This window comes from Kryptolebias marmoratus, linkage group LG3 (genome assembly GCF_001649575.2).
Source record: "Kryptolebias marmoratus isolate JLee-2015 linkage group LG3, ASM164957v2, whole genome shotgun sequence".
In the NCBI taxonomy this organism is placed as follows: Eukaryota; Metazoa; Chordata; class Actinopteri; order Cyprinodontiformes; family Rivulidae; genus Kryptolebias; species Kryptolebias marmoratus.
Window position 1 is genome coordinate 3,641,293 of NC_051432.1, and position 12,238 is coordinate 3,653,530.

General features: G+C 42.0%; 1 protein-coding gene and 1 long non-coding RNA gene across 4 annotated transcripts in view; one reads left to right on the forward strand and one right to left on the reverse strand.

Moving 5' to 3' along the window:
* pkn1a (protein kinase N1a) overlaps nt 1-7,003 on the forward strand; it is a 66,601-nt gene extending 59,598 nt beyond the window's left edge. For all 3 annotated transcript variants that reach the window (XM_017427747.3, XM_037974779.1, XM_037974780.1), the window contains exons 18-23: nt 1,116-1,178; nt 1,499-1,575; nt 1,881-2,023; nt 3,589-3,696; nt 3,852-3,932; nt 4,912-7,003. In XM_017427747.3, coding sequence (XP_017283236.1) covers nt 1,116-1,178; nt 1,499-1,575; nt 1,881-2,023; nt 3,589-3,696; nt 3,852-3,932; nt 4,912-5,115 — 676 coding nt within the window. In that variant the 3' untranslated portion in view covers nt 5,116-7,003. The remainder of the gene's footprint in view (nt 1-1,115; nt 1,179-1,498; nt 1,576-1,880; nt 2,024-3,588; nt 3,697-3,851; nt 3,933-4,911) is intronic.
* A 2,871-nt stretch (nt 7,004-9,874) lies between these two features.
* LOC112450922 lies at nt 9,875-10,855 on the reverse strand. The gene is made up of 3 exons (XR_003039653.2): nt 10,807-10,855; nt 10,674-10,724; nt 9,875-10,364 (listed from the first exon to the last, which is right to left on the reverse strand). It is a non-coding gene; the product is annotated as an uncharacterized LOC112450922 (long non-coding RNA).
* Nucleotides 10,856-12,238: the final 1,383 nt, after the last annotated feature.

Here is a 12,238-nt window from a genome sequence, read left to right on the forward strand (position 1 = left end):
CCTGTTTGAACATTTGTGGACTACGCTTTAAAGCTGGATCTGTGCCAGGAAACAAGTTGCCAAGAAGAGGGGTCAGATATCAGCCAGATTTATGCCAGAAATTTGTTTTTTTACAAAACGTTTGTGGTCGAAGTGCAACTTTATCCAAATAAAGAATGCATATATCTGAGCCTTTAATGTTGACCCTGTGTGGATTAAAGAAAAGCCTCAATAAATTCAAACTTGTGCAGCCAGTTTTTATTTTAAATTTAAGTGAAGTTTTATGTTTAAAGTGCATGAAGAGTGAGCGCAGCTGTTCATGTCCTGTACTTGTTGTTAACTGTGTGTAGTTTTTGTTTTAACCACACAACTCACTGCTGGTGTAGCTTTTCAGTCTTCCAGGTCAAAGAGATGAACTAGTTGAATCAGCGACAACTTTCTTCGTGTCTTAAAGATGTTTGTTTCTCATCTGAGGAGCTTTTTTCAATTCAAAACCTGTCGAGAAAATATCTTAGAGAGAAGAAATAAAAAGAAGTCCAGCTGTTTTTGGTTTACTTTATTAGGATCACACAACCTGCTGATCCTCGTGTCCCACCTCTGATGAGTGCAGCAGCTGGCAAACAGCTGGCTGTCACCTGTCTCACACACAAACACACACATGTCTGTCCCACTATCTTTGCGGGGACTTTCCATTGACTTCCATACATTTCTACAGCCTAACCCTGACCCCCACCCTAACCCTAACCCATAGCTAACCCTAAACCAGGGGTCGGCAACCCAAAATGCTGAAAGAGCCATATTGGACCAAAAAAACAAATATGTCTGGAGCCGCAAAAAATTAAAAGCCTTATATAAACCTTATAATGAAGGCAACACATGCCGTATGTATCTATATTAGCCTAACCCAAAAACATCCTTTCTACTCGTGGGGACCAGGCTTTGGTCCCCACAAGGAGCAGTTGGTCCTCACAAGTTGGTATATGTTAGGAAAATTGTCCCCACAATGTAGGCAATACAAGTCCACACACACAAACACACACACAGCAGGTGTGGCTGGTCTGACAGTGTTTTTCAAAGTACATTTTCTTCTCTTTCACTGAAGTTTGAGTGCAGATATTTCCTTTTTTTAACTTCAGCTTTTACGCTGCCTGTGTGGTTCTTGGACTTCAGTTCCTTCATGACCATAAGATTGTGTACAGGTGAGTGAAGACCACCGACTTATTCCTTTAAACCTAAAAACAACTCATTTCTGTGCGCTCAGACCTCGAAAATCTTCACTAAACTGTAATAGATTTCCTCTTTAAATAAAATTAAATTACTCATATTGTCTGTTGAGCACATGTTTTTAAATAAATATCCATATGTGATTAAATAAAACATGTTTATTATCAAAATATAATAATAATAGTTATTTTCCAGCCATGTTAGCCAAGTTTGGCTGTAGAAATGACAATGTAGTATCTACAGTGTTTAATAAAACACGAAAGAGATTCTTCTCACCTGCTTCTCTTCTCTTCAGAGACCTCAAGCTCGACAACCTGCTGCTAGACACAGACGGCTATGTGAAGATTGCAGACTTTGGCCTGTGTAAAGAAGGTAGATACTGATGTTACTGAAAGACGAGCTTTACATTTGTCCTGCTGAGTCTGTCTGCAGCTTACTTCTGAGGAAATAAAGCTCTTGTTGTTGGTTCTGTCACCGTGGTTACAGAGAGGCTCAGAAGCTGGCAATGAGTGATAAATGGTTTTAATGCAAGACTTTAAACTTGTCATGAAATCAGAGAAATAAACATTAATGACTGGCAGGTTTTTCTCATTCTGGTAACAAAAGAAATGAAGTAAAAGACTTGCAGGATTCTTTGAAAAGCTTACAGACACAAAGAGTTTCCTCTGTCCCTGCAGGAATGGGTTACGGGGACCGGACCAGCACGTTCTGTGGGACTCCGGAGTTCTTGGCCCCGGAGGTGCTCACAGATACGTCGTACACCCGAGCTGTAGACTGGTGGGGACTCGGGGTCCTCATTTATGAAATGCTGGTGGGAGAGGTGAGAACTAACAAACAAAGAAAAAGGTCTGCCTTTTTTCACTTCTGGGGTTTTACAGAACTGGGGTTGTTGTGATCCAGCAGCCTGTAGAACCTCCTTCAGCAGCAGGAACTCTGAGCGGGGGTTTCCTGCAGGACTTTATCAGTCTCTCACCTGGTTGGGGAGGAATTTTGATCCTCTCTTCTTTCTTACTGAGGTTTCTGGGCAATACTTTCTGCTCAGCTCACAGCATTCCATCAGGTTGAGGATCTGGCCTCTGATTCTTTTCTTTCTGACCCGTTCTGGCCTAATCTTGCTGCTAAATTTGGTATCATTGTCCTGTTGACCCAGTTTGGTCCGAGCTTCCGCTGTCCGACAGGTGTCCTCACATTTGACTCCTTTGGTCTACAGAGGAGTTCATGGTCGACTCAGTGACTGCAAAGTGCCCAGGTTTTGAGTTATGGGTAAACATCTCTGCTCTGGTTTCATCCGTCCAAAAGACAAAATGCCAGAGGTCTTGAGCTTCAATCAGATGCAAGTTTCCAAATTAAAGTCATGTTTCTGTGTTCTTATTAGAGAGAAGAGGTTTTCTTCTGGTAACCCTTCCAAACAACCCATTCTCGTTCAGTTTTTTTTTTTTTTTCTAATTATCCTGTCATGACCTTTAACCTTTACCCTGCTAACCGAGGCCTGTAGAGTCTGAGACGGAGCCCTTTGGTTTTATGCAATTTCTTGAAACGTTGTATGGTCTGATTTTGGGGTGAATTTGCTGAAACGTTGGCAGCTGTTTTAAATGTTTCCTACTTTCCCACTAGTGAATAATTGTATTTTTTTTGTTTAGATTGAAATCATTTTAGAATCTGGTGAAGTCCAGATGGTTTTTAAATCGTCCTCATATGTTAAACCCCAGAAGTTAAAGAAGGTGGACTTTCTTTTCCCTATGACTCTATCCCTTCATGCACTTAGGCACCATGTCTCCTTGTGACCCTGCTTCATTTCATTATATTGTCAGCATTATTATATACCAAAACTAAAATGTTTTCTTTTGGTTTTGGTTTTTTTCTGCATGTATTCCCAAAACAGTGGTCAGATATTTTTATTCTGCTTGTATGAAATAGAGAGAAGGCACATCTTTGCCTTGTGGTGTTTTCAGACAAACCCATTAAATTAACTTATTATTTTATTTGTCTAGAATTGTATTTTTACATTTCTTCTGTCTTAAGATGTGGGGTTATTCAGAAAACATCCAAGATGAAATTATTAATAATGATAAAACTGGTTCAGATCTGCTACCTTTCTTTAATAAAAAAAGTACCACAGTTGGTTAAACCGTCCACATTGGGGTGGCTGTCAGAGGGAGGTCAAAGAGACATGTGACAGATGACTTTCCCTGCCCAACATGTACGACTACAAGTTCAACTTGACCTGGAGTTGTTTACTGTGTGATAAGATTGTGGCCACAAGTGACCCGGACCTCGTGATCTGAGCCTCCTGAGTTCATTCACACCTGTGATCAGCCAGGATGTGTGTTTGCACCAGGGCTACATAAACCCGTGTGTGTGTGTGTGTGTGTGTGTGCTGTCTAGTCTCCTTTCCCAGGCGATGATGAGGAGGAGGTGTTCGACAGCATTGTGAATGATGAAGTCCGCTACCCACGCTTCCTCTCCACGGAGGCGATCGGCATCATGAGAAGAGTAAGGACCCCTCCCGTCTGTTTTCTTTCTGTGCTACTGTATTTGTCACGTTCAAATTAAACTTCGCCTTTGTACGAATCACTGACGTAACTAAAAGTCCCAACTGATGAGCACGACAAACTCTGCTCGCTTCTTATTTCTGTGTGTGTGCTCAGCTGTTACGCAGAAATCCAGATCGAAGGCTGGGGTCTGGTGAGAAGGATGCGGAGGAGGTGAAGAAGCAGTCGTTTTTCAGAGTAAGGACCCTTGTGACACCACACTCCGGACCTCAGACATTCAGTCAAATTCACTAAGAGGTGCCGAGTCGCTGCCCTGAGCCTTTGGCCCTGTTCAGACCTGTTGTTAAAGATCCGTTTTGTGTGATCCGATTGCAGGTGGACAGCTGTGACTGAAAGCATTCACACCTGAGAATATCTGCATACCCCAGAACGTTTTTGCGATCGGATGTCTTTGCCCGCTCTGTGCGCAGATACACACACAGCCACGTCACACAGGGAGCTGTCAGTAAGCCAGAAACAGTGTGACATTTAGCACATTTGAGTCACATTATTCGAGGGTTATCTCTTGGTGAGCTTAAGACATGATACGGGAGAAATATAATCTAATGATCTCAGTGTCAGCGTAGAGACTGAAGCTTGGACGTGTAAAAACCCAGCAGCTGTCAGCTGATCTACAGCTTCACTGTGAGCGTAACATCAGTGCTGGCTTTAGTCAGGCTGATATAATGCTGCTCAGAGGGTTGCCCTGTGACTCACACAACAGCGACCGCAGCGGGTCCAGTCAGCTCGAAAACAACCAGAACAAACTAAAGTCGCCACACTGCGACTAATAAAATCCAGACAAGGCTGACTTTTTATTGAGAAGGATTCTGATCAACAGGTGCTGGGAAGATTTTTAATGTTTTTTTAAACTCCAAGATGCTGAGGTAATGACTCGGCTGCTTCTGTGAGGTCAAGTCTGTTCAATAAGAGCTCCTGCATCAAGGATCAGGATGGATTATGTTCAGACTACCAAACCTAAGTGGATAAAAGGGGTCTAGACGACCTGCAGAGTTCACAGCTGTATTTACTGCTGTCTGATTCCAGTTTGATAGGTAAAGAGAGATTTTAGCACCGGGTCTGAACGGGTTCCTGGTAGCTGCAGTTTTTACTCTAACCTCAGCTCATTCTGAAGTCGGTGTTTTAACTAACTCTTTCCTTCATCGTCCCGCTCCAGAACATGGACTGGGAGGCGCTGCTGCAGAGGAAGGTACCTCCTCCCTTCGTCCCCTCCATCGGCAGCAAAGAAGACGTCAGTAACTTTGACGAAGAGTTCACCACCGAGCCTCCGGCGCTCACCCCTCCGCGCGAGCCCCGCGTGCTCACCCGGAAGGACCAGGACAGCTTTCGGGACTTCGACTACGTCTCCGACCTCTGCTAATGAACCTGAAGCCCAGCCCCCCAGACTTTGGAGGAATGTTGGATTTTTTCTTTTCATGCGAAGGCTACGGACAGACGGACTGAACCAGTCCGACTGTCCACACTGTCTGCTGTTAACTACACTGTGAATGAATGCAGACGGCCTGTTTGGAGCGTCTGCTTTTTAAGATTGTGGACTGAGAAACTAAAACCAAGGGCAGATAATTGTTCGTCTGTCATAACGAAGGATAAACACCAAGCCCCCCTGCAGTCGCTGTCCACCGCTGAGTTAAGGGACTGTAAATGTTTAGCCTTGACTGAGCCTCCTCCTGCGTACCGTCGACTGCTCAGGGTTTCCTCAGTGGCCTCTCATACCAATGCCTTACATTTCTACTTTATTTGTTCCAATAAGAAGGGGTTTATTTTTGTTTTGTGCTCCTTTTTTAACAGCAGCGAGATTAATCTGCTGCAGGAAAACAAAAAACAATCATGCTAGGTGATATTTTTTTTATTTCAATTATAGGGTTTTAAAAACACTGCCTTGTGGTATACCTGTGACATCCACCAACTACTTTTTAGAATTATGCTGCTTTGTTTCACATCAGGAATTTAAGTCGTATTTAATGCTTCTTCGGTGCATTACTCTGCACCTTGCTCAATTTATTCTTATTTTAATTGGAAGTTTTGAGTTTTTAACAAGATTTTAATTTAAAATTGTAGCACACAAAACAATCAGCATAAAAGCTATACTGCAAACCTGTTACTGAAACAAACAAACAAAAAAAAAGGTTGTAACACTAAACTGCGTTGTTGACGGGTTGGCTGTCGGTCATTCGTGCAACCAGACGTTTGTGAACATGAACTGAAGTCGTTTCCCTCAAAGACCATTAAATCTTTACGCTCACCGGCTGTGCAGCTTGTTTCAGTGTCTGTTTTGCACGGTGGCCGACGGGTGCAAACAGCTAAATGTGCCACAAACACACAAATGATGCACACTCCAAAACACAAACAGACAAATGCAACAAAGGAACGCTGCAAAGAAAAATGCTGCAATCACAGAAAATAAAGAGAAGCAAAAACGTACAACCAACAGAAGAAATGCTGCAAAGACCAAAAACACCAACAAGAAAGAAAAGCTACAAACTCAGTCCACAAAACTGAAGAGCACCAGACCACCAGGCGGACTCGAGGTTGGATTCAGTGATATCTTCCTGCCGTTTGACCCGGTTCAGGCAGTGAGATGTGGGTCAGCTCACCTCAGTGTCTCCCACCTAATAAATACAATAGGGACCATCAACTAATTACCAAACCACTGACACTTGAAAAACAAACAATAAATAACCTCCATGTCATGTGAACTTCTGACCAAGAGTCAATGCTGAATTGTTTCATTAGACTGGACAAATAAGACACACCCACCTAATGAAACAATTCAACCTTCATTTTATTTTCTGACAATTTTCTGCTATTGCAGCATTTGTTTTTAGTTTTTGTGTTTGTGTGTTTGGAGTTTGCATCTGCCATGTGTTTTCGGCGCGTTTGCACCCGTCGGCCACCGTACGTTTTGAATCTTCGGCCACCTGCAGGATTCTGTTTCTGATGGGAAACGATATCGGAAAATCTGCCAAGCCATAAGCCAACCTCGCTGTTTCTCTGTCGGTCCAGTCAGGAAGCGCTCAGCAGTGAGCGTCAGCTAACATTTCTACGTAAACAATATCATTGAAGGGCAACGGAGTGAGAGGTGTTGCAGGAACGTGAAGAAGTAATGAAAGGTTCTGTAACACCTGATTAAAGGAGGGGTTTGTTCTGAAGCTGGACGTACGATTGTGTGGCTTTTACTGTTTGTGTGTATGATACACAACAGCAGAGTGTATGAGATGACTTCTTTTATAAAGAAACCCTGGAGTGAATATTTTGTCTGCTTCTTGATGTTGAAAGGTGTGATAATATCAGCCAGGAAGGGCTCATGGACCAGCACTGGAAAGGGAGCGTTTTCTCTTTCCTAAACATCCTGAAATAATAGCTCTATCTCACTTCCCTTCACTGTATAGAAAGAACCGTTTTCCCTCTTTTTCAGCTGCTCCCTTTTTTTCCAGGGGTCACCACAGCGAGCGAACTCGCACAAAAGATTTAGCAATTGTTTGTCGCCGGATGGCCTTCTTGACCCAACCTGGGCTCGACGCTACAGCCTCAGGATTATGAGACCATGTCACTGACCACCGAGCCACCGTAGCCCTCATATAGATAGAATATAACGCCCTTTATTCTTAAAGCCACAGTTATCATTTAGTACAGGGTTCCTATGCAGTCTTGAAAAAGAAGGAATTTGTTTGTAGTATTTTCTAGGTCTGGATAAGAATGGGAAAAAAAGACTATAATATGGAAAAACATTTGTTTAATCTGATTTTTAAAGATCATGGTATCAACTAGTCATTATAAAAACAAATAAAGCATACTCTCTCTCTCTCTCAGTTGAGTTACATGTTAGAAAAATAGTATTTTAATAATACCAGCCTGGGAAACTGTTCTGTTGCAGCAACAGTCAAAGATACAACAAATTGAAAGGATAATAAACAAACTGACAACGGTACAAACAAAGATTAAAAGTGGGCAGACATATGCATCAGACCCAGGAGGGATTATATATCATCTCTGACCTGAGGACGTCTTGGTGTTCATCAGGAAGAGCTGGAGAGAGAGGTCTGGGTTTCCCTCCTGGACCTGTTACCTCAGTGACCCGACCACAGATGAACACTGGAAGGTGGATGGAAAAGTAAAAAACAAAGCTTAAAACTGTTCAATGACTAAAAACTGCAAATATAAACTTAAAATGTACAAAAAGGATTTTAATTGTGCAACATTAATTACAATCAGAGGTGATAAAGGTTACTGTACGCTGTAAATTCACTGCGTTTCTGAAGCACTTTCCTCATCTTTCTGATCACTTCAAGTCACATTCACCCATTCACGCACAGAGATGTGTAGATCGTGGGCAAGTTGGGGTTCAGCGTCTTTGCCCAAAGCCACTCTGGCGTGTGATGATTGAAGCTTGGGGTCAAACCACCAGGTGTCCGACTGCTCTCCCTCCCTGAGCCACAGCCTCCAAATCCACTGCAGCAGCACTGTGGCAGGAACTATTTCCTGGACTGTTTAAAATAAACCTTCTCATTATTTCACACAAAAAATAAGTTGAAAGAGTGTGAATTAAATCCACCTTTACTGCTTCCATAGAAGTTTAGATTAACTGATCATCATGACTGCCTCTATAAAAGCAAGAGTTTTCTCAGTTTGCTGCTCTGGAGCATACAGTGTTAACACAATGCCAAGGAGGAAAGACATCAGCAATAATTTAAGAGAAACAACAGTTGCTTCCCTTCAATCTGGGTGTCAGTTTTGGGGAGAGGATGGTGGAGGATATGGACCCAAAACTCGGACCAACTCAGGGAGCTCAAAAGAAAAAACCGATTTATTAAATAACAAAAACAAAACGCTGACGTGGCTGCAAACACTAAATAACAAAATAAAAAAACAACGTACTGACAACAGAGATACCAGGAACACGAGGAAACCAGACAGTACATGATCGCAACAGTGAACCAGTGAGCGAAGGAGGCTGAGGGACCGGTTCTAAGGACAATGGGTGATTGGGAAGTGGACGCAGGTGACTGATTACAAACTAGCGACGGGTGCAGATGGGTGTGGCAGGCTGACGAGTACTGAGCTGAGGACAGGTGAACAATGACGAGGGACACGGGGAGCAAAACCACACAAGAACTCACAATACTAAACACATTGAATAAACTAAACAAGAGCAACAAAACTATAAAAACAGAGAAAACAATAAAACCCAATACAAAAGAACTTAAAAATACCCAAATCCTAACACTGGGAGGGTTAAAGGTCAATCCTAAACAGTCTGGAGTTCATCATTCTACAGTGAGAAAAGGAGACATTTCAACAAGTTCCTCCTGAAGTCAGACTACAAACTGCACAGAGAAACCATAAACCCCTGTTTGGATTATAAATCTCTTAATAAACTGATGGTATTAAATGTTGCTCTATCACTCATGTCACAAGAAATACACAAATTATAAATGTTCCAAGTAGGTACTGAGCTACTCTCATTTTTTATTTTAAAATATCTTGAAATTACTGCAGACTTGTGCTCTTCTGTTCCTGACACTGTTAACTGTCAGCTGCTGAACATTTAAAGACCCGTTACAAAACCTTTCAAAATTAACTTCTGTGCTGAACCTAAGACTTCAAAAACAAAAGCATCATGTAATATATTTTCACATTTCAAATGGTACTTTTTCAGTACACCACACATTAGTTTAACCTTCACAATTATACGTCAGAGTTTTAGACTAAGCTGATCTTATGATGAGAAAAGATGGTTACAGCCAGTTATTATGTATATGTGATCTGGTAAAGAACCAACACAGACTTAAAGAAGAATACTTATTAAAATCATAACAATATACAGTATGTGGAACGTTAATGGTGATGTGTCACTGTGACAGTGAGAACACAACCTGACAGAACCACAGAGTTCAACAAAGTAGATGTCATTCAGCACTGATTTAATTATTAAAAGTGCCAGCATACGTAAGCATTGGAGCCCTTAGTACTAATCTGTTCACATTTTTGTCTGTTTTCACAACCTACAGCTTAAAAAAAAACCCAAAACAGTTAAAAGCAAATGTTTACATACACTGAATAAAAAGGCAGAACCATTTTTTTTTCTCACCGTCCAACAATAAATCAGACTAAACCTTTCCTGTTTTGGTCAGTTAGGATTCACAAAATTATTTATATTTGTTAAAATGCCCAAATAATGGGACAGAGAATTTATTTTTTTTTTACTTTCTTCAAAGTCACAAGTCTACATACATATCCTCAGTCTTGGGTTTCCTTCCACAGGTTTCTCACAGTAGTTTGTTATATTTAGTCCCATTATACCTGACAGAACTGGTGGAACTGAGTCAGGCTTGTAGGCACAAACACACCTTTTCAGCTCTGCTACAGACTTTCTATGGGACTTAGATCAGGACTTTATGATGATCACTCCAAAACCCTGACTTTGTTGTCCTGAAGCCACTTTGTAACTCATTTGTCAGAATGCTGAGGGTCATTGTCCATCTGAAGACCTATTTAAGCCCAGGCTTTATCTTCCTGGCTGATGTCTTCAGTATTTCCACATAATGTTCTTTCCTCGTGATGTTGTTGCAGTCCACTCATGATGGCAGCCATCACCCAGTCGCCCATAACCTTAGCAAAAAAGGGGACGAGATTAGGTTGAGTTACCAAAACGTTTAAGTCGATAAAACCAAAAACGCCACCCTGAGATTTTCACCCAAGAAAATGTTTATAGAATTTATTGCACTTTTTTAGTCAATGTACTCAATAAACCTAAAAAAAAAAAAAAAAGTATACTGGTTTGTTGTACCACAGAAGACTAGAGTTGGTGTTCCATCCCTGCAAAAGATTTATTAAAAAGGTGGAAAATAGTTCATTATCCTTAAACACAAATGTTTTGAAGTGTAATGGGGTGGAGATCCAGGAGCAGCTGAGGCTTACCAGTGAGGAGACAAATTGGACAACACCAAACACCAAGACACAGCAACGAACCTACATCCAGACCAAAAAAACAAACAAACACCAATATAATCTTCAACTTGACATTCTTTCACATCCACTCGGATACACCTACATCAGTGGTCTCCAATCCTGGTGCTGGACCTGGAGGGCCACTTTCCTGCAGGTTTTAGATGTTTCTCTGCTTTGACACACCTGATTTGAATGACTGAGTGATTAACAGGCTTCTGCAGAACTTGAAGACCTGCTAAAGAGCAGGGAAACAACAAAAACATGCAGGATAGTGGCCCTCTAGCACCAGGACTGGACACCACTGACCTACATTAACAGCTCTTTGTGTCAGAACCATGGTAAACCAGACCAGGTCAATGACAACACAAGGCCTGTACAACTGGGCTCACTGACATCTGTTTAACACACAATCCTGTCATTTTAGTCAAGGTGAAGCTTTTTAAACACTTCTTCATCACCAGGCAAAGCCAGATACATTTTAAAGCAAATGGAGTGTCAGGTAGGTAAAGCAGTCTAAAATACGAAGGCAGAGCAGCATCGATCCTGGAGTGGTGGAGCCGTAATTAGAAGTAGCTTCTCATTGGTGCAACCATTTATCAGCAGACCAGACCCACGGTTCGGATCAGGCGGCGTCTCGTGATATGACAGGCAGCATTAAGCTTAACCAGCTGACCGTGTGTCCACACACTGATCCATGCGGGGTCTAACAGGAGGACGCCACGACAGAATGACCCGCAGGGCATCGCTGCAGTCAGGTAGAGGGGCGTCTCCTACATCAGAGCATTGTAGCCAATGACTTATATATGTCACTGATTGTAGCAACACTTCTTCTTCTTTTGGTTTTATTGGCGGTTGGCAAATTTAAGTGCATTACTGCCACCGCTAGACTGGAAGATGGATCTGGAGAATAGGCAGGGGAAAAAAACACTAGATTTGACTAAAAAAATCCAGTTGCTTTCAGAAATGAATAACCTTGTTGTATAGTTATCTGATTATCCTCCAAGAGCCTGGATAATGTGAATACCTGATGTTTTTCCTTTCTTCGTGACTGAAAAAGATGATCCCTGTGGGTTCTGTATTTATTACAGTGAATCAATACATGTTCCACTGTCTCTGGCTGGTTATAATATGTACATGTTCCTGTTGGATGCTTACCTATTTTAAACAGAGTGTAGTTTAATCCTGAGTGTCCTGTTCTGAGTCGAGTGATTATGTTTTCTTCTTTCCTGTTCCATCTTGTTTTGCACTGTAGCAACACTAGCTGTCACTGGCCTTATATAAGGCGCACTGAGTGATGATTGGCTGTCGTCCTAACCAGGGAAAGTCAAACAGAGAGCAGACAAATAGTTATCCTGTCACACCATCTAGTTTGCAAAGGTCACCAGTCCCTCCTGCAGCAAAACACCCCCACAACATGATGCTGCCACCCCCGTACTTCACAGTTAGGATGGTGCAAGCTTCCCCCTTTATCTTCCAAATGCAACCGTGGCCATTATGGCCAGTTTAATTTTAGTTTCATCAGACCACAGGACATG